This window comes from Leopardus geoffroyi, chromosome E3 (assembly GCF_018350155.1).
Source record: "Leopardus geoffroyi isolate Oge1 chromosome E3, O.geoffroyi_Oge1_pat1.0, whole genome shotgun sequence".
Taxonomy (NCBI): Eukaryota; Metazoa; Chordata; class Mammalia; order Carnivora; family Felidae; genus Leopardus; species Leopardus geoffroyi.
The window spans coordinates 40,531,082-40,550,634 of record NC_059340.1 but is presented as its reverse complement, the minus strand read 5'-3'; the positions used below and the strand labels follow the sequence as shown (position 1 = coordinate 40,550,634).

The 19,553-nt window shown below is 62.3% G+C and overlaps 1 protein-coding gene across 3 annotated transcripts in view; it reads left to right on the top strand.

Moving 5' to 3' along the window:
• Nucleotides 1-19,553, top strand: part of CRAMP1 (cramped chromatin regulator homolog 1) — a 57,917-nt gene that overhangs the window by 33,167 nt on the left and 5,197 nt on the right. For all 3 annotated transcript variants that reach the window (XM_045462050.1, XM_045462049.1, XM_045462051.1), the window contains 14 exons: nucleotides 2,918-3,003; nucleotides 3,430-3,553; nucleotides 4,815-4,896; nucleotides 5,321-6,463; nucleotides 9,070-9,247; nucleotides 11,082-11,263; nucleotides 11,358-11,432; nucleotides 13,721-13,802; nucleotides 14,611-14,715; nucleotides 14,901-15,079; nucleotides 15,530-15,598; nucleotides 16,156-16,387; nucleotides 17,040-17,204; nucleotides 18,155-18,300. In XM_045462050.1, coding sequence (XP_045318006.1) covers nucleotides 2,918-3,003; nucleotides 3,430-3,553; nucleotides 4,815-4,896; nucleotides 5,321-6,463; nucleotides 9,070-9,247; nucleotides 11,082-11,263; nucleotides 11,358-11,432; nucleotides 13,721-13,802; nucleotides 14,611-14,715; nucleotides 14,901-15,079; nucleotides 15,530-15,598; nucleotides 16,156-16,387; nucleotides 17,040-17,204; nucleotides 18,155-18,300 — 2,848 coding nt within the window. The remainder of the gene's footprint in view (nucleotides 1-2,917; nucleotides 3,004-3,429; nucleotides 3,554-4,814; nucleotides 4,897-5,320; nucleotides 6,464-9,069; nucleotides 9,248-11,081; nucleotides 11,264-11,357; nucleotides 11,433-13,720; nucleotides 13,803-14,610; nucleotides 14,716-14,900; nucleotides 15,080-15,529; nucleotides 15,599-16,155; nucleotides 16,388-17,039; nucleotides 17,205-18,154; nucleotides 18,301-19,553) is intronic.

Sequence of the window (19,553 nt, the reverse complement as noted above, 5' to 3'; positions counted from 1 at the left end):
ACCTCTGGGTCTCGTCCGAGAACTTCGTGTGCCCGAAGGTCACGCGCTGCTGCGTGTCTTTGTGTGCAAGGCTTATGGTGGGAAATTTTGGTCCGTGATACGTGACGTGCCCTTTATGCCGGGGTGGGTTTTTGTGGGCTGTGTGACCGCTTACTCCAGCTCCATCTGTTGCAAGCACTGTCCTTCCTCCCTTGGCTCTTTTGCGCCCTTGTGTGAAGCCAGGGGCCTTGCTGTGTGGGTCTGTCTCTAGGTTTCCCTTGTGTCCCCCTGCCTGATGTGTCCATTCTTCCAGCAGCAGACCCTGGTTCCCACAAACAGAGCAAATGGCCCGTAAAGGTGAAGCAGGTGGGGGGGGATCAGTACGGTGCCCGTGGAGAACTGCAGCTTTATTTAAGGCCAGAGCTCGCGGGGCATTTATTTAAGTGCCTTCCCATCCTTGCTTCTCATGCAGGCTTTGTTCGGTGAACTGTGGGTGTCCTTTCATTACAGATCTGTGGGACTCGGGAGCAGACGGGCTGAGGAGAGCTCTGAGGTCCCCTCTCCCTAGGATGGTTGCAGGCGGGCAGCATAGACTTAGCACGCGCTTTCTGGGTTCATCGCGTGATTTTGCAGACGGGAAAGCCAGGCTCCTGTGCGTGTACGTGTAGAGGGATTAGCTTGTTGCCTGTTGTGTCAAAGTGACGACAGGGGGGCGGTTTGCATGGAGCCCTCTGTGTGAACCTGTCGGAGGGCAACCTGTGAGTCTCATGCAGACGCCGAGCCCTGGGGTGCTGCTGCCTGGCCTCCCAGAGCCGAGCTCAAGTACGGCTTTGCCCCCGCAGGCTCTGGCCTCAGGCCACTCATAGAACTTCCATTTGAGAGAATAGGGAAGGGATTGTAATCTCAGAATGTTCTGGTCCTACCAAAGGCTGCTCAATTTCACTTTAAAAAAAAAAAAGGAAGTCTCAAAAGAGCAGTTTAACGGAAAATGTGATTATCGCAAGCGCAGGTGCCCCCTGGCACGGCCCCTCCCGCTCTGTGTTGTTGGTTTGGCACAGACCGAACGAGAAGTGACGGGCAGAGAGGCCCGCCAGCCCCAGAGCTGTCGCTGGGGACGGGCCGGGACTGAGGCCATCTGTGGCACACCCCCGGCCGCACGTGGCCACCTCCGTTTCCCGGACTGAGATGATTATACCGCACGTGTTTGGTCTCAGTGGAGCGAGCGGCACGTTCCGCGTAGACGCCATCCTCTGAACTGTGCCACCTGACACAGTGAGGGGCGGAGGCCTCCTGGTGTCCCCTGGTCTCTGGGCAGCCTGCCCGTCCTCAGTGCCGCTCGTGGCATCCCGCATCGGATTCCCGGCACAGGGGGCCCAGCGGTACGCTGGGGGCGCCGGGTACAGAGGCAGAGGCCACGGGCGTGTCGCTGCTGGAATCCTTGAACTTCCTGTTCGAGCGGGCTGTCTCCAGCCGTCAGCCCTGCCCCACGTCGCGCCTCCGGCTTGGCCCTAGAAACGCTCAACGGGGGGCAGTGGTGAAGTCTGCCCTTTAGGGGACCCGTGTTGGAAATTTGAGCGGCTTCTTTGCCAAGGAGGAGGGGCGTGCGGCCTTGTTTCCTCAGAGGCAGAGGCTGGGACGCGCTGTGGCGTGTGCGATGTGTGCGCCCCCCAGCCGCGCCCCACTGCAGGGTGCCCTTGGCCTTCGGAGCTCCCATTTCAGGGCGATACTGTGTAAAGCTCCGTGAGTGGTGTGCCAGTACGACCTTGTAAAAACGTCAGTGGCGCACACCCTCGGTGTAAAACAGAAGCGGACCCCAGCCCCCCACCCCCTTCCCTCTCCAGAAGTAACTGTGCGCAGATTCCACGCGTGTCCTTCTGAGGTCGGTGCGTACAGATAGAAATCCGTCGCTTTTTTCACATCCTTGGAAGCACACCGCGTGCGTTCTGTAACTTTTTCACCGAGGATTTCTCAGGAATGGCAAGGACAGAGCAGCTCTCCTGGAGGGGGTCCCAGCTGGCCAGCATTCGAAGAACTGGTTAACGCACAGTCCTAAACGGTATACAGACCTTGACCATTTTTCCAAAATGAAAACCGCTTTCGCTCACTGGCATCGGGTAGCTCGTTCCGGAGGTCCGTGTTTTGTATGGCAGTTCCAGCCAACGTGCATCCTTTGTGACTTTCCGGAGGCAGAGCGAGAGAGCAGCAGGGCCCAGGGCAGTGGCGCTGCAGCGTCTTTCGGACTTGTCCTGCCTGTGCGTGACTTTACTGCCGCTTTGCAGAGCAGCCGGCTGTTATTATCTCTGGAGCATTCTAAGTGTGCTTTTTGAAAGGAGCTACCGTTGTGGTTTTCCTGTTTGTCGGTCACATGGAATTACTTTAGTTTGTGTACTATATACATTTTGGCCATAGCAGCGTCCAGACGGAGTGTCACCCACAGCTGTGACAGTGTGGATGTGCCCACAGGTCAGTTCTGGAGAGCACGAACAAGTGGCACCGTGCCTGCCGGCTGAGAGTGTCCCGTACTCCCCGGGCACCACTGCCGTGGTTTACAGTGGTGTTCATCGCGAGGGGGCTCAGACTTTCTCTCGCGGGACCTGAGGCGGAAGGGGAGGAGAGAAGGGCACGCGTTTGATGTCCGCTGGGGGTTTCTGTGAGGTGGGTTTTCCAGGGGATGGACAGCAGCTGGTGCCACGCCGGTCGCCAGGCCAGAGGGCGCGCAGATGTCCTCTACAGTGTGAGGCTCGGGCAGGAAAATAGTGGGACCGCCCGGGTCATGTTGAGGTCTCGCCGTGCACAGCTGTGACCCTAGCAGCTTCCTGGGGACCCTCACCTGCCCAGGCTCTGTGTGTTCCGGGCACGCTGGCCCTTGTGTGTGTGCCAGGTGGGGAGAGGCCGGTCAGTTGGAGGCCTCACTGTCTCCTTGAAACTCTGTTCCCAGGGCCACCACCGTGCGCTACAAAGGGAGAAACCTGCGGATCAAAGCGCCCATGTGCCGAGCTCTGAAGAAGCTGTGTGACCCAGATGGTACGTGAACATGGACTTGGGGCAGGGGCTCGCGCGGGCTCTCGATGGACGGTTCGGAGTCTCGCGCTGGTTCAGAGTCTACTGAACGTGGTCCTGCCGGTTGGCGGCACCTGCAGTTGAAACCCCTGGTCACGGCAGCGCATCTGCATAGGAGATCAGGGTGCCCTCAGAGGCCCTGGCTCGTTCAGACCAAGTGGCAGCCGGCATCGCAGGTGACGCTCTCCTGGCCCGTCGCAGCCTGGTCCGTGGCTCGGGCTCCCAGATGTACAAGCGGCCACGTCGCAGTTCTCCTTCAGAACGTGGAGCCTCGCAGGCTCCCCTGCCAGTCTCCCTCTCGAGACTCTTGAGGCCGTCTGCCCGGAGCACCTTTTCACATTTTGCGCTGGCGTCCGTGTGCCCGGCTCTCACGGCCCCTTCTTGTCATAGGCTTGAGTGACGACGAGGACCAGAAGCCGGTGCGCCTGCCCCTGAAAGTCCCTGTGGAGCTGCAGCCGAGGAACAACCACGCCTGGGCCCGCGTGCAGAGCCTGGCTCAGAACCCGAGGCTCAGGTAACATGGCTTTTGGCATCCGTGGGGAGCAGTGGGGCTCCCCCAGTGCTCTGAACGGGCCTTTGCGCTCTCTGACCCTGCGTGCACTCACTGTGGCCCTCAGACCCAGGGTCCCACCTGGGCAGGCGCTCGTGGGCCGAGCACGGGGTGCAGGATGTGGTTCCCAGGTTGATGGCTCCAGAATCTTTCCCTTGTGTTTACCCTCAAAACCCCTTTCCGCGCCTCTCTCGTCATCTTCATGGACGTGTAGGTCTGATACGTGTTCGGGGCCCCGTGTTGGGTGTGCACCGTCTTCCGTTTATACCTTCTCTTTTTTGGTTGAGTCAAATTCTATAACGTACAATTAACCGTTAGTCACTTCAAGGCATCTGACTCAGGGGCCTTGAGGACCTTCGCACAGCGTTGTATGAGTATCTCCTCCGTCTGGCTCCAGAACATTTCGGTTCCCCGAAAGGAAACGTTCCACTAAATTGCCCGCCCCCCTCCCCGCCCCCGCCAGCCTCCAGCCGTCACTCATCTGCTGTCTGTCTCTAGATTTGCCTGCCGGGGACAGTTCACTAAAGACAAAGGTGCCCATGTGGTCTTAGGTCTGGCTTCTTTCAGGGAGTGGGACTTTTTCTTTTTTTTTTTTTTTTTTTTTTTTTTTAGAGAGAGAGACAGACACGGGGTTGGGGGACAGGGGGGAATGGGCAGACAGAGAGGGAGACACAGAATCCCAAGCAGGCTCCAGGCTCTGAGCTGTCAGCACAGGGCCCGACACGGGACTTGAACTCAAGAACCATGAGATCATGACCCGAGCCGAAGTCGGATGCTCAACTGACTGAGCCACCCAGGCGCTCCATGGGAGCAGGACTTTTTTGAGGTTTGTTTGTGTCAGGACCTCATTGTTTCCTTGTTTTAAATTTTTTTTGGTATCGATTAAGTCTGGTCAGGCCACGCTTTCTGGGCCCAAAAGGTGCTAAGAGAACAGGATGGTGGGTCACATCACGGCCTGTGTCCTGAGGGAGATCTCGTACTGTGTGCAGTGGGCACAAGGGATTGCTCTTGTTTTCTTCTGGTTTCGTGTGAGTTTCTAGTTATTTCAACTTAAAGCGTTCATTTTTAAGACAAGGAGTGTGTGGCCTGCTGGGGTACTGTGGGTTCGGCCCCTCTGATACCCCTTCCTCGATCCCATGGCCTCGCCTCATGGCCTTGCGCTGCCCTTCAGAAGGTCCCCTCCCTGTGTAATGGCCGCCGTGTCCTGCCTGTGATTTCTCGGCAGGATGATCGTGGAGCTCCACCGGAAGGTCTCCAGCCTCATCGAATTCTTAAAACAGAAGTGGGCGCTCCACGAAGTGCGGATCGTATCCTTTTCCTACTAAAACAAACTCGCCCGAACTCCGCGGCCCCTGCGCCTGAGGGTGGGGTCTCGCTTCTCTGGCCTGAGAGTACAGCGGGCCCACGGGGTTGCGTAGAACCAGAACTAAACCCGTAGCCCCTTGTCCTGGGGCTCGGGTGTGAGCTCCTTCCTGTTGTCCACACTGCTGGTGGCGGCATCTGGTCCACGTGGCTCGGGGCAGGGGACGTGCATGGCGTCCCCGCTGGCGGGCTGAGCGGCACGGCCGAGGACAGCCCCAGACTTCCTGTGTCCCGGGCTGCCCCCAGCCGGGAGGGGCTCGTTGGGTGTGACATCGGTGAGGGAGGAGGTGCCTGGCCGGTGGTCTGCTCGAGGCCCGGCACTGCGCGGTGGGGCCCACTGCCGCGGCTGCTCCTTGACCTCTGTGGCAGCGGAAGACGCTGGAGGACCGGCAGCTGCAGCACTCGCTCGCGGCGCCCGTGCAGGAGAAGGTGGCCCTGCACCTGTTCCCCGGAGAGAGCTGCACGCTGACGCCGCTCCCGGGCGTGGCCCGCGTGGTGCACTCCAAAGCCTTCTGCACTGTGCACTGGCAGGAGGGCGGCCGGTGCAGGCAGAGCGCCAGGGACACCCACACATTGCCTCCAGCGCAGATCCTGGGCATCCAGAGCGGCCAGGGCACGGCCAGGGGCCAGGTGAAGTGTCCACGGGGTGGCTCCGAGGGCAAGGGCCCCGGACGTCCCCCTCCGTCCACCGACGCCTCGCAGAGCTCCGGAGAGAGTTCCCCTGAAAGTGCCCCCGGGGAGGGGGCCGCCCCAAGCCTCGGTGGTCTAGACACTCCTGACAGGCTCCAGGATGCAGGGGCGCGGCTTGAGAAGACCCCCACGGCTGCTCCTGCAGATGGCCCCGCCCGAGAGCCCGGGGACGTGCCGTGCACCTGCGGCCAGCTCCCAGAGCTGGAGGAGGAGCTCTCCCTCCTTGACCCCTTCCCCCGCTACATGAAGTCCTGTCAGGACCTCATCATCCCCGAGCAGTGCCGATGCGCGGACTCGCGGCCCCCGGGGTGCGCCTCCCCAGAGACTCGTGGTCCTGGCAGCGCGGAGGCGGCCGACCTTGCCCGGGCCGGGGCCCCATCCCCCGTCCGGGCCCCACCGGGTCCAGAGCTTCAGTCCAGTCCCGGGCTCCAGCCAGATGTTTGCACTAAAGACTTGGCAGACGCACCCGCGGAGGAGCCCCAGGACAAGGGGAGCCCCCTGGAACCCCTGCCTCAGGGACAGCCTGCCGCCAAGCCTCCGAAGGACGTCCCTGCCAGCCGGCTCGCCCAGCAGCTCCGTGAGGAGGGCTGGAACCTGCAGACCTCCGAAAGCCTTACGCTGGCCGAAGTCTACCTCATGATGGGCAAGCCGAACAAGCTGCAGCTGGAGTACGACTGGCTGGCCGTGCTGGGCCCCGAGGGCCAGGCCCCCGGCGGGCAGGCGCAGGGCCCCCGCGGCGGCTCCCCGCCCCCCACCTTCCACAAGCAGCGCCTGCTCAGCTGTCTCCTGAAGCTCATCTCCACCGAGGTCAACCCCAGGCTGGTTAGTGCGCCCCGGGGCTCTTGGCGGGAGGGGAGGAGGGGGGATCGGGGTGACCCTGCGCCCCCAGGGCTCTCAGCGGGAGGGGAGGCAGGGCCCAGGGTGACCATGTGCCCCAGGGCTCTCAGATGGAGGGGGGACCGGGGGGACCATGCGCCCCAGGGCTCTCAGAGGGAGGGGAGAAGGGGGGACCATGTGCCCCAGGGCTTTCAGCGGGAGGGGAGGAGGGACCCGGGTGACCATGTGCCCCGGGGCTCTCAGCAAGAGGGGAGGAGGGCCCAGGGTGACCATGTACCCCAGGGCTCTCAGCTGGAAGGGCAGCAGGAGGGACTGGGGTGACCACAGAGGCCATGCTTCATAGAGCAGGGCTCCTGTTTGCTGCCAGGCCCGGGCAGTGTCCTTTGTGGCTCACACGAGGCTCCAAAGACGACAGTGACCGGTAAGCCGTGCCTTGCTAGGCCTCAGTAATCACGCTGAGCCCTCACGTGCTGGCCGAGGGGACTGCAATGCAGCAACCACTTCCAGGAGCCCAGTGGGGGTTGGGCTTCGGCTAACATCAGGAACGTTGCGAGTTTCACGGAGAGAACGACAGGGCGGTTTGTGCTTTAGTGTGGCCGTCCTGGAGGACGGTGGCACAGGCTCAGAGGAGGGAGGGGGTGAGAACGGACGGGTGCTGGCTCCGCCCCACGGGGTGAGGGCTCCGGGGCTCCTCAGGAGGTTCTGTGATGGGGTGGCCCCTGAGCCAGGGGAGTGGCTGTGACCCCCTCCTGGGGCGTCCAGTCAGCAGAGACGGGGTGGGAAGGTGCCACCGATGAGAAAGTCCGGTGGGCTTTCCTGGGCACAAGAAACGGCAGGGGGTTCCTAAGCTGCTGTGTGGGCTCAGCGGTAGCGGGAGGGTTCGTGAGCTCCGGGCAGAACATGGTGGCCAGGAGGGAGTGGAGCTTGGGGGACAGAACGGGACTGTGGGGTCCCTGTGGACCCTTCGGCGCCAAGTCCCGTCTGCACAGCACACCCGCTTCTCCTGGGCGGACGGCCCTCGGTGAGCCTCCTCCCCCATCTCCCAACCTTCTCCCTCAGGCTCCCCATCCCCTTCCTGGCTGCGTCCCTGCACGGCTTTTGCCTCTGAGAGGTGCTCCCTTAGTACGTGGAGGGTGCGAGTGGTGCCGTGGGGGAGGTGGTGCTCTCGGGTGGGTGGGAACTGGCCGGATGCTGCAGAGGCCGCATGGGTACGGCCCGAGGGTGAGCAGCAGCCTTTAGATTTAGTGGGGTGGAGGCCGGCGACCTGCGCGCAGACAGGGGCCGTGTTTGGGTAACTGGACAGAGATGAGGAATTTAGGAAGCGATCTCAAATTAGGGTTTTGGAGGCCTCAGGGGAGGATCCTGGTGAGACAGAAGTGTGTCCGGCACCCTGGGGAAGGAGGCCAAGTGAGGCCAGCTCCTGAGAAGCCTGGGGCGGCAGGGGACGCAGGTCCTGGCCTTGGCCTTGCCTGGGAGAGGAGGGAGGAGCAGCTTGGAAACCCTGCAGAGAACTCAAAGCAGGGTGCTCAGACCCATGGCCCCAGGGTGGGGCCCAGCAGCCTCCACGTCTCCTGGGGACTTGTGGGAGATGCAGGCTCTTGTGGCCCAGAGACCCCGTCTGGACCTCCGGACCCAGGCAGTTCTGATACGGCTCAGGTGTGAGAACCAGCGGGCAGAGGCCTAAGCTGAGCGCGGAGACCTTGAGTGAAAGGCGGGCCGGCTGAGCCTGCGAGCCAGACAGCCGGGACCTCGTCGGGAGGCTGCTGGGCGCGCTGTTGGCTGGTTGGACGGGGACGCTGGATAAGCCACATGGGAGGGGACGGAGAGGGAGGGTCCCACAGAACGGGAAAGGTGGGCAGGGGCTGTGGGGGCACAGGAGGACGCAGGGTCACTGAGCAAGCAGAGCAGACCAGGTTGTGCTGACAGCAGGGGACGGGGCTCCCTAATTCACAGAAAGCTCGGCCCGGTGGGCCCTGGGGGCGGTCGGGGAGGAGGTCACCAGAGTGAGGCCTGAGGTGGGCCTGAGGGCGTGTCTCCCCCCGGGGCCTCTGCGGGTCAGTAGCCCGTGCTGGGGCCTGCAGAGCCCCGAGGTTGGCATTCCGACTCCGCAGAGGGCTTTTGGACTGTGAGTGTGGTTAACTGTAGAGAATCTCCAGCTCAGGATCAGGACAGGCCGGTGCATCCCCCTCAGGCGGGCCTTTGAAACGTGGTTGGTGTCACCGGCCATCCAGCGGCTCCCTCCAGCAGCGCGAGCACTTCGTAGGCTGGTGGGAGACCCGCTACCTTCACACATCTCTGCCTCCTGTCACCCCACGAGGGGGTGGCCTGTCCGTGTCACCTACGGGCAGCGAAGCCAGGAGCAGAGAATGGTTGTGCCCCTGAGGGCGTGCCCGACCAGGGGCTTTTAAAAGTGGCCTTCTGCCAAGTGATTTGGGGACGCTGCCCTTTGCCTTTGTAGAAGTGTGGTCTCTGAGCCCGTTGGTGTCCCCTAAGCTTGAGGGCATTCTCCTGCCTTCCGTTCGGGGGCATTCATCCCAGAACCATTGTTCACGGGCTGAGTTGGGCTCCTGTGGTGGCCCTTTCTGTCCCAGGCTCCAGAAGGGAACGTCAGCTCCACGGCTTCTGCGAGGCCCGCCCAGGAGGAGCAGTCCGCGACCCCGCCAGGGAAGGTGGTGACTGTCAGCTCCCGGAGCCCGCGCTGCCCGCGTAGCCAGTCCGCCCTGCGCAACAGCAAGGCCTTCTCTCCGAGCTCCGCGTCCTGCTCCTCAGGTGAGACCCGTCCGTCCCGGTGCCTTCCTGGCCGCGTGGGCCGTGTCAGCTGAGGGCACGGGGATGCCTGACGCCCGGCCCCGCTGGCCCGGGTGTTAGAGCAGAAATCCCCACCCCTCACGGGGAGGTGAGCACGCGCCTGGCACGTAAGGCTTTGAGGTCCTGGGGCGCTCCCGGTGGGAAACAAGCGGTGGCCCATGACAGTTGGGTCGCTTCGGGGGATCCTTGTGAGGTCAGCGGAAGCCTCTCTAACATGCTGAATCGGCGGCTGCGAGTCGGAGAAGGGAGTGTTTCCCTTCACGTTACAAGTCAGCCCTCGGGTTAAGGGATTTCCGAGCAGTTAACTCTGGCCTGCCCGTCTGCACTGTCCCTCTGTCCCAGCTGTAACTGGGGAGCAGCTTAAGTTCGGGGTCATGACTTGGGTTACCTGGTACACGGGGGCAACAGGCGTTGAGGACGGGCACATGCTGTGCGTCCTCGCCAGGTGTGAAGGGTGTCATAACGGTCCCTGTAGGTGGGTGCTCTCGCTGCAGGACCTTGGCCGTCCTGGACGTCTTGAACGTCCCTCACCAGCCGGGGTCTCTGTGTGATGACCACCAGCCCCACACCTTGTTCTTAATCTGACCGAACAGACTTAGCGTCCTGTGTGTTAGTGGTTCTCCGGGGTTGTTTTCTGAGACGTTCTGAGCACGTCACTAGCTTCCTGTTTTCTGTGTGTGGGGAATAGCCTGCCTGTTGAACGAGAGCACCGTGTGGTGTCCTCTGGGGTGACCGAGACTGGGTCTGGTGTCCTTGCGGATGGAGGCTCAAGTGTCGATGGTGGGGCTGGCTGGTGGATGGTGTGGTCCTGCCTTCCGTTCTGTTTTTGAAATTACATAATTCTGTGCGTTCTTGGACACCCATCTCTTTCTTTCCTTTTTTTTTTAATGTTTATTTTTGAGACAGAGAGAGACAGCATGAAGCGGGGGAAGGGGGGGTGTGGTTAGAGAGAGGGAGACAGACTCCGAAGCAGGTTCCAGGCTCCAAGCTGCCAGCACAGAGCACGACGTGGGGCTCGAACCCAGGAACCCTGAGATCATGACCTGAGCCGAAGTCGGATGCCTGACTGACTGAGCCACCCAGGCACCCTGACACACATCTCTTTCTGAATTGGGGATCCTTCTAGACCAATACGTTTGTGGTGCCAGAGTCCAACTGGTGCCTAGAGGGTCTGTCTCTGGACTGCACGAGCAGGAGCTGAATTTCACAGATTTGTAAATGAGCTAAGGAGAGGGGACCCGTGTCCACCACGAATGAGGGTGCATGCAGGAAACAGCAGAGTCCCAAAGTCGTGGTTCCTAAGTAAATATTTTCTGTCCTCTTACCTCCGGGCTGTTTCTGGTGTAACAGAGATTGAGAGCCGGGACCGGTCGACCGTGGCGCGTGGCCTCGCGCAGGCGCACAGGCTGCTGGGGGCCGGCCGCCTACGCCACAGCTGCAGAACTGTATGGCCCAGCAAGCTAGCAGTTACTCTCTGACTCTTTATAGAGGAAGCTTGCCGACCTCTGGTCTACGCAAGATGGTCTGGAAGGTTCTTCCAGCTCTGAAATGTCTTTGAAGGCCTGTCTGCGCTTCCTGCTGTCGATGAAAGCGGCAGAGTGCCTTTATCGGCGAGGGCCAAGGTTTTACTCACAGTGGGAGCTAGAGTTCCAGGGAGAAGATAGGAAGTAGGTTTGGGGACTGAAATCGGAATAGTTGTCCCGAATTCCTTCCCAGTTCTCTTCCCGAGACCGCTCTGTTTGTGCTGGGGGTGCTGCTGGGTGAGTGGTTGTTTTGGCTCTCCTTTGGTCTCTAGGTCTGAGAAACCCGCCGAGACCCCTGTTGGTGGCTGGCCCCTCCAGCACAGGCAGCAGTGACTCAGACGGTGGCCTTTTCGCTGTCCCCACTACTTTGCCGCCCAACAGCCGACACGGGAAGCTCTACTCTCCCAGTAAGGAGACAGAACTGACTTTCCGTCAGCACCTGAACTCCATCAGCGTAAGTGGGGGCGGCGCCCTGCTGGCGGAGGGGGGGGCCCTGCGTCCCGGGGGCTCTGGGGGCTCGCTCTCAGGCCCACGCTGTCTCCTCACAGATGCAGTCGGATTTCTTCCTGCCGAAGCCCAGGAAGTTGCGGAACCGGCACCTGCGGAAGCCATTGGTGGTCCAGGTGAGGGTGCCCTTGGGAGTCTGGGTGCTCCCACCCCTCGGCCTTCCTGCGGCTCCTCCTCTGAGACCGAGGCCTCCGCCCCTCCTTCCTTCTTACGCCTGGGACGGAGTAGTAACGGGGGCTCTGACTGTGCCCCGAAGTAATGATAATCTTTGCATAGCATGGAAAGCCCTTGCAAAACAACCAGGAAGTTGTGGGGATTTGAGTCCCAAGAGTGTCCCGGGCGGGGATACGTTCGAGGAGTGTCGGAGCCTCTGTTTAGGTGTACGTAGTCAGCGGAAGCAGTTGGCAAGGTGGGCGGAATGGCTCTCCTGAGCTCCTAACAGTGAGTGCCGGAGACCCCATAGGAGCCACGTGCGGCCCCGAGGGCACAGCCCAGGAGCGACAGGCCTGCGACTGCAGGGGCGTTTGTACTTACAGGTAAAAAGATAAAAGGGGTGACGCTCGGATTCTGAAAGGACCGTAAGCTTAGACGTTGACCAACGTGTTACGTGGGAATAAACGCGTAGGTCTCTGTTAGTTAGTGCTGTCGTCTTCCTGTCTCGAGATGAACTTCCTTAGAAATGAGCTGACACGACAGGGCTGACGCAGAATGGCGTAGAGCGGCCCCCCCTTAGCCGCGGATGGTACCCGAGGTCAGCGGGGAGCAGACGTTGTCCTGACAGCTCGTCACAAGGGCAGCAGTAGGCTCGCTGCGTCACGTGCCTGTGCCGCTCACGTGGGTGACGAGCTGAGGGACAGGAGTCCGTGCGGCGCTGAGATCCTTCGAGACCACGCTCACACGTTCCCGTTCCAGTATATCGTCATGGTGTTACCGCGTCGTGACTCGGCGTTGTTGATTTGTTACCGTGCCTAACTGACAAACTTGATCGCAGCTGTGTCCACACAGAAAAAGCCCACGCAGGGTTTGATGCCACGTGTACTTGGAGGCCTCCGGGGGGGTCTTGGAACACGTCCCCTGTGGGTGTGGGAGACGGTTGTATTCTAGGTCCCGTGTGCGCCGCGCGTGGAAGCTGCGTGTCGGGTGAAGTTCGCGAGTCCTGCCCGGGGAAGCGGGAGGATGCTGGCTGGCTCGTGGGAGTCCATCCAGGACTACAGACTTGCGTGGCCTTCCATGGCGGCCTTTAGTTTTGTGACGACTCTCTCGGTTCACGATTCGCGCGGCGTAAAGGTCTGACGTGTACTGTTCAGTGGCATTAGCACATTCCCAGGGCTGTGCGCCTGCCACCCCTGTCTGATCCCGGAACATCTTCACGTTACCTGAATTGCCCCTCCCCCCCCAGACGTTGGCAGCCACGACCACCACCAGCCCACTTTCTGTCTCTGTGGATTTGCCTCCTCTGAGCGTTTCACGTAAACGGAACCGCGCGTAGTATGCGCTCTTTTTGCATTTACGGTTTTATAGAAAGTGTCATTGGCACACGGCCCTGGTCTTGCGTTCCCCTGCCATCCAGGCTGCTGTCACACGCCCAGGGCAGGGCGGCGGGGCTGCTGCAGCCCCGGCATTTCCTGTCCCCCTCTCCCGACGGGGCGCGTCTGAAGCGAGGCCAACACACAACCTGCACGGCTCCTTGCGGTGGAAGCGGGCTGCCCGGCTGCCTCCTGTTAGCTGAGCAGACCTGTCGGCCCTCTGTGTCGTTAGCGTCCCTGGTAGGAGCCTCTCTGTGATGAAGCCTCGGGGAGCCTCTGCGGGATAGGGAGTCCACACCTGTGCACCCAGAGCCGGCAGCGTCTCGTGATGCTTTGTGGTGTCAGATAGACCGCGTTCACGTTTTACTTCAGTGACTAACGGTTTCGGCAATTCCCGTAATTCCCTACTAGGCGGTGGGCCCGTTGGCACTTAATTATTCACACCCAGGAGACCTAGGCCAGGAGCAGGGACGGGTGGGCAGAGTGGCGAAGGCCCTTTGCCCGTCTGCATCGCAAGGAGCCACTTTATTTTCTTCACCGCAAACGTGAGGAGTCCCAGATCTAGGGTGTGTCTCGTAACCGTCCCTGTCCAGTGCTCGTGAGCAGTTGTGCAGGACCGGGGGGGCGTTCTGGGTTAGCCTGGCATCGCTCCCCAGGGCTCTCCCCGGAGAGGCTCCAGTATTCAGGGACTTGGGGTCCATGGACACAGCTGTCCTCAGGGTGCCCTGGGGGCCCTCGTATCGTCGGCTCTAGTGCCGGAGCCCCCCTCGGGCCCCTCTCGCCTGGAATGTCCCCTCCAGCCCGTCACTCATTCCCTGAGTGATTCTTGGTGCCAGGGCCTCTCCATCACCTGATGACAGGGTCCTCTTCCTCCACAGAGAACGCTGCTTCCTCGGCCATCTGAAAACCAGTCCCACAACGTCTGTTCCTTTTCCATCCTGTCCAATTCTTCCATAACTGGTAAGTGCCCGGCTTCACTCCTTCGCTACCCGGCCTCGTCTTTGGGCACGCTAGACGTTTGTGCCATTGGCTCTCGGCATGACCTCCCCAGCATTCCCCTGTGCGTCCCGTCCACAAACACCGGGTGTGCCCCCGTGTGGGCCGGGGCCGTGGAGCGGCGGGCCTGGACCCCTGGCAGGTGGGGTGCGGGCAGTTTCCTTCACAGGTGGGCTCGGGGGCCCTGGCTTGGAGGCTCTGCTCGCTAGTGTCCGGGGAGCACCTGTCGTCCGCCCCCGGCAGGCGTGACCTCGGCGTGTGCATGGCACTCTGCCACGGGTCCGGAAGCGCAGCAGGAGCCTGGCTCTTTGAGGGACACTTTGTTACACAGTAGGGATGGCGAGCGGAGCTTGCACTCTGCGACGCACCCTCTAAGCCAGCCTCGATCCGCACCTGCCGGGCGCACGCGCCAGAGCGTCGATGGCTCCTCGTGCCCACTCTCAGCTGCCCCGTCCAGCGGGGGCGCCCACCTGCCGAGGCAGAGTCAGGCTGTGCGGGCGCACGTCCCCCTTTGGGCCCGCGCCGGCGGCAGTACGACTGCACCCTTCCAGCGGCCTGGGGAGCGTGGTGGCGCTGAGTCCCGGGAGCCGGGGCTTTCTCCCCGTCTGACCCCGTCTGACCCCTGTCTGTCGTCAGCCAGGGTTTGGGAGGCTCAGTGCTTCCCGAAATGGTTCAGCTTCTGTCTGCGGCTTCAAAGGAAACCGTGTGCGGCCCCCTTTGTGCGGTCAGAGGGTGCACGCCGACGCGTCTGTCTCTGTTCTTGTCCTCACAGGCAGAGGCTCGTTCCGGCCCATCCAGTCCTCCCTGACCAAAGCGGCCCTGTCTCGGCCGATTGTGCCCAAGGCCCTTCCACCCCAGGCCCCGGGCCATCTGGCCAGTAAGTTTCTGTCGTCAGCACGACAGCCTCCAAGTGAGGTTTCTGTTCTCTTCTCCTGCAGTCCTTGTGTGTGGTTACCCTTCGGGGCCTTTGGCCTTCTTGGAAATGAGGTGTGAGGGAGCCCCCTGGGGCACGTGTCAGGGTGTCCCTGGAGCCGAGGTTCGAAATGTCCTTTCTGCTGCTAGGTGCTATCGACTTGGCAGCTAAAAGTGCCGGCATCATCCCCGGGAGCCCCCTGCCTGTCTTGGACACTGAGGGCTTGTCTGGCATCTCCCCGCTCTCTTCAGACGAGGTGACCGCTACCGTCCCGGGTCAGGACTCCACCGGCACCCACCAGAACGGAGACCCCATCCCTGCCGTGGGGGTGAGTGTGTTTAGAAAGGCTTCTTCGCATCCCCACCAGCTTCTGGGATAGGTCAGTCACTTTCCAGATATGTGGGCACCAAGGCCACGGGGCTGAGATCACGCTGGGCTCCCAATTCTGCCTGAGGAGTGGACGGGCCCCGGTAGGCTGGAGGAGAGTGCCTGAACCAGGGAGGCCATGGCGTGGGTGAGCATCGTGTGGTCCCGAGGGGAGAGCCACCAAGAAAGGCAGTTGGGGACAGGCTTGCTGTGATGCGGCAGGGTCCAGAGCTAAGACAGGCGTGGAGCTCTGTCTGTCTGCAGAAGTCGCTCGCCCTGTCTCCCCGCCTGGCCTCCGGCTCCCCCCACCGCCCGTGCCCTCGGGCTTTGCTGGGACTTGGCTTGCCTTCTGAACTGGCAGACGACCCCAGGTGTGGGCGGAGGGTCACGGGCTGTCCTGGTGGTGTTGTAGGGCGCCAGCGGCCCGTTCGTCAGCGTGCCCTCGAGGTCTGAGCAGGAGCCAGTGACGGACAGTTTCCAGGTAGGATGTGCTGTCAGTTGCTGAGCACAGTGCCTGCCCCGGGACCCCTAGGCCAGGCCCCCACCCTCGGGGTCTTCCTGTGACCCTCGCCTTGCTTCTCCGGAGGTTGTGGCAAGGGCACACAGACAGCCGTTGCCGCCCGGTGGCTTTGTCCGTCCACCTGCCTCGCCCAGACAGGTGAACGTGTGTCCTCCGCCTCAAGTCCTTCCTCCTTCCCCTCCGCAAGGCGGCCTGTTTCAGATGCACCCCTGGAAGGACTAAGTGTCCTGGGCCAAGGCGGAGGAGGGTGGCAGTGGGTAGCGCCGCCCCCCGGCACTACCCCTCTGCCTGGTTTACCAGCTGTCCTGCCGGCTGCCTCCGCCAGGCCTTCCCACGCTGCCCGCCCTGGAGTGGTTTCAGGAGAAGTGAATCCCCTGTGCGTGTTCCTCGCTGGGGAGGAAGAAGCGACCCCTCGGGTCCTCGTTTGCGGCAGTCCGCCTGTCACATGTCACTGCTCGTGAAGCTGAGGCTGATTTTGCATTCCGTGCTCCTGACTGACCCGCTGTGTCTCCGCCCAGGGCTCACCTGTTCTCTCCTTATCTGAGCTGGCCAAGGCTCCCCTCCACAACGGGCTCCCCACACCCGTGCCCGCGCCGGAGGGCTCCAGCAGCCGCCTGTCCCCGCCCAATGTCTCCGCACTGCTGGACATCTCCCTGCCCGGCCCGCCTGAGGACGTGCTCTCGCAGGGCGAGCCCGCCACGCACATCAGCGACTCCATCATCGAGATCGCCATCAGCTCCGGCCAGTATGGTGAGGGTCGGGGCGCCCGTGTACCCTCCTCTCCAGGTCCCCCGGGGGCCTGACCTCCTGCCAGGTGTCTGCACACTTGCGGGGCACGCTCCCATCCTGAGTCCCCTCTGGGGTGTGGAGGGTCTGCTGCCTGTGGGAGCGGCCCCAGTGGAGGGCCCGCAAGGCCTCTGCAGCCCAAGGCTCAGAGAGGGCCTCTTTCTGGCTAGCTGTGAATCCTGGTTGTGCGGGCCCTTGGAGGGTGTTGGCCTGGGGCCTTTGGGGCCCTGGCCTACCTGGCTCCCCGGACAGCTGGTCTGCTTCCGGCTGTGGATTCACACACAACTCAGCTCGCACCGTCGTGCGTTTTCCCGGTGAAGTTGGGAAGCGTGTGCCTCAGAGGGCTGGTGTCGGCACCAGTGATGGGTTGGGGTGGCCCTCAACATGGGGTCTGGCCCTGTCAGTCATAACCACAGCTGCTGGGGTTGCCACCACGGGTCTCCCCTGCAGGCCAATATTGTTCATCCTCCACGGGGCCCTGCGTGGCCCCGGGTCTAGGCGCTCAGTGGTGCCTGACTGTGCCGTGCTGCTGTTTGTCGATGGCAGGTTGGGGAGGTGGGGTGCTCTCCCCCCCTGCCCCCCCCCGCCATCTCTGATCCGGGGTGTCCGTTGACAGGTGAGGGAGTCCCTCTTTCTCCAGCAAAGCTGAATGGCAGTGACAGTTCCAAGAGCCTTCCGTCCCCATCCAGCAGCCCCCAGCCAGACTGGATCGCCTCCCCCACCCACGACCCCCAGTGGTGCCCCAGCGACCCCACAGACTCGTCGCTCAGCAGCTTGTTTGGTGAGTGTAGGCGCCTGGGTCGTCGTCGCAGGCCAGCAGGGCGCCAGCGGGCTCCCCGTGGCACATCAGGCAGGGACTGGAGTCTAACGTCTCTGCACTGCGGCAGAAGTCCTAGAACTCCTATCTTGTTTCGGGGTGCATCCCGCGGCACTTACGCAGGGGAAATGCACATCACCGTGCTATGGCGAACGTGGACACGTGTGACCTTCAGCCCAGCTGAGATGGGTGCCTCACCTCTCAGTCTCCTGTGCCTTTCTCCGGGCCGCCCCCTATCTTGGCTCCTGCCCGCGCGGGCCTTCTGCCCTTGTTGTTGTCGGCAGGGCCGGATGCGGCTCGGGGGGTTTTCAGTTTCCTCCCCCATCCTCAGCGTGTTCTGAAGATCAGAGCATCGTGGGATGGGTCCCCTCCCCAGGAGCCAGGTGTTCGTATGGTGGGAGGAGCTGCTAAGGACAGCCACACCGGCCTCTGTGGCCTACACAGGAGGAGCTCCTGTGGCACGTTGGGGTCAGCGCACCTGGTGTTGAGGGCAGCCGGGCGTGCGCGTCGTCAGGGGACTGGTGGCCCCTGAAAGGGGCTGTTGTACACACGATGAGCCGGGTCGGCGCACGTGTGGGCACCAGGCCTGGTGGCCCCGAACGGTGGGGGCTCCATCGATGGCGGTACGGGTAGGCAGCATCGATGATGAAATCGCATAGGACAGTGCGGGTGTTTGCAAGGTCAAATATAAATTATGAAGAGTTGGAGACTACCTTACATGGAGGAGAGGGTGATGACCAGATGCTGCACGGAGAGCTCTGCCAGCGTCCCCGTGTGAGAAGGGCCACGCACCGCGCAACGGCTGCACCCACATGAGCATGGGGCTGATGCCGGCCCCGTGCGGCCCGCGGGATCCTCCCCTTGGACGGGTCCGGGCTAGCCAGCCTCAGCACGCGTTCTCCTTCTCTCGGCAGCGAGCTTCATCTCCCCGGAGAAGAGCCGGAAGATGCTGCCGACCCCCACGGGGCCCCCCAGCGGCACCTCTCTGCTGGGCCCCAGCTTGCTGGATGGCAACTCGAGAGACTCCTTCGTGTCCAGGTCCCTGGCTGACGTCGCTGAGGTGAGTGCGCAGCCTTCGCCCAACTTCCACCACCAGCCCGCCTCCCAGAGCTGGCCTTCCCCTCCAGCCGGCCCGTGTGGTGCCTGAGAGCTGCGAGTTCTCCCGACTAGGGAGGCGGCGTCCGTTCCCGCACGGCGGCACGTGACATACCCTAAGTGACAGCTCGGCCCTGGAGGCTGGGAGCCTGGGACGCCCTGGCGTCGGGCCAACCGCTGGGCCTCTGGGGGCAGCCCAGCTAGGGTTTGGATCTCGTTCTGTCCTACAGCAGCTGCGTGACCCGAGGCGGGAGTGCCGCTCCTCGCCGCCTTGCTTCTGGTTTTAGCCAGTGGGTGGCAGTGGTAGGGAACCTGTCATCGTTGCTGCCCCTCCCCGATAGACAGGGACAGTGCAGGCAGCGGTAGAGGCCCGTCATCGACGCTGCCCCTGACAGGCAGAGACAGCACGGGCAGCATTCCCCTGCGTCGTGGCAGGAGGCTGCTGGCCAGCGAAGCTGGCGAGTGGGCTCTGCTCCCCCGGGCTCCTGCCCGCGTCAGGTGATGGTAGACCCTCGACGTGGAGCTGAGACTCGGTCTGAGAGGCCCGTTTCATTGTCTGCTCACGAGGCTCCCCGGGTGCCCGCCCCACAAGGAGCGAATGGTGTCAGCAAGCAGGTGAGGCCAGCGAGGACAGGTGCCCGTCGACGGAGTAGACACAGGTGCACTGAGCTAGTGTGGGGCATGCAGCCCTGGTGCTCAGACTGAGGCAGAGGATGTGCCTAAGACGGAGAGAACGCCACATCTAGGTCCCCCCACCCCGAAGGGTCGAGTCAGTTGTTAGGTTCTCAAGCAACACTCCTTACATACTTTTCCTGTGGGACGTCCAGGTGTCAGTGGTATCTCCTGGGGATTTTATAGTCAGGTTCTGGAGGGAAGGGCGCTCACGGCTGTCTCCCAGGGATCCTCAGCTTCTGTGAGTCCTCACCTGTGCCTAGAGATGTGGGGGCCTCACAGGGAGGCTTTGCAGAGTTTCGAGCCGATCCGGGATGGGAACAGATCTTCTGCCCAGACAGAGACACAGACAGAAGAACGCCGTACCCACCCTCCCTGCACGTTTCTTAAGCCCCATGGCTCTGCGGTCACGTGCGCAGCCCATCTGTCCCCTTCCTGTGTGTGCGCGGACGCTTACGAGCGCTCAGCGTCCGTGCAGACAAGTGCAGCTCACGTAGCCGTAGACAGCATGCCAGGACCTCACGGTTCATAGGCGGTCCCCAGAGC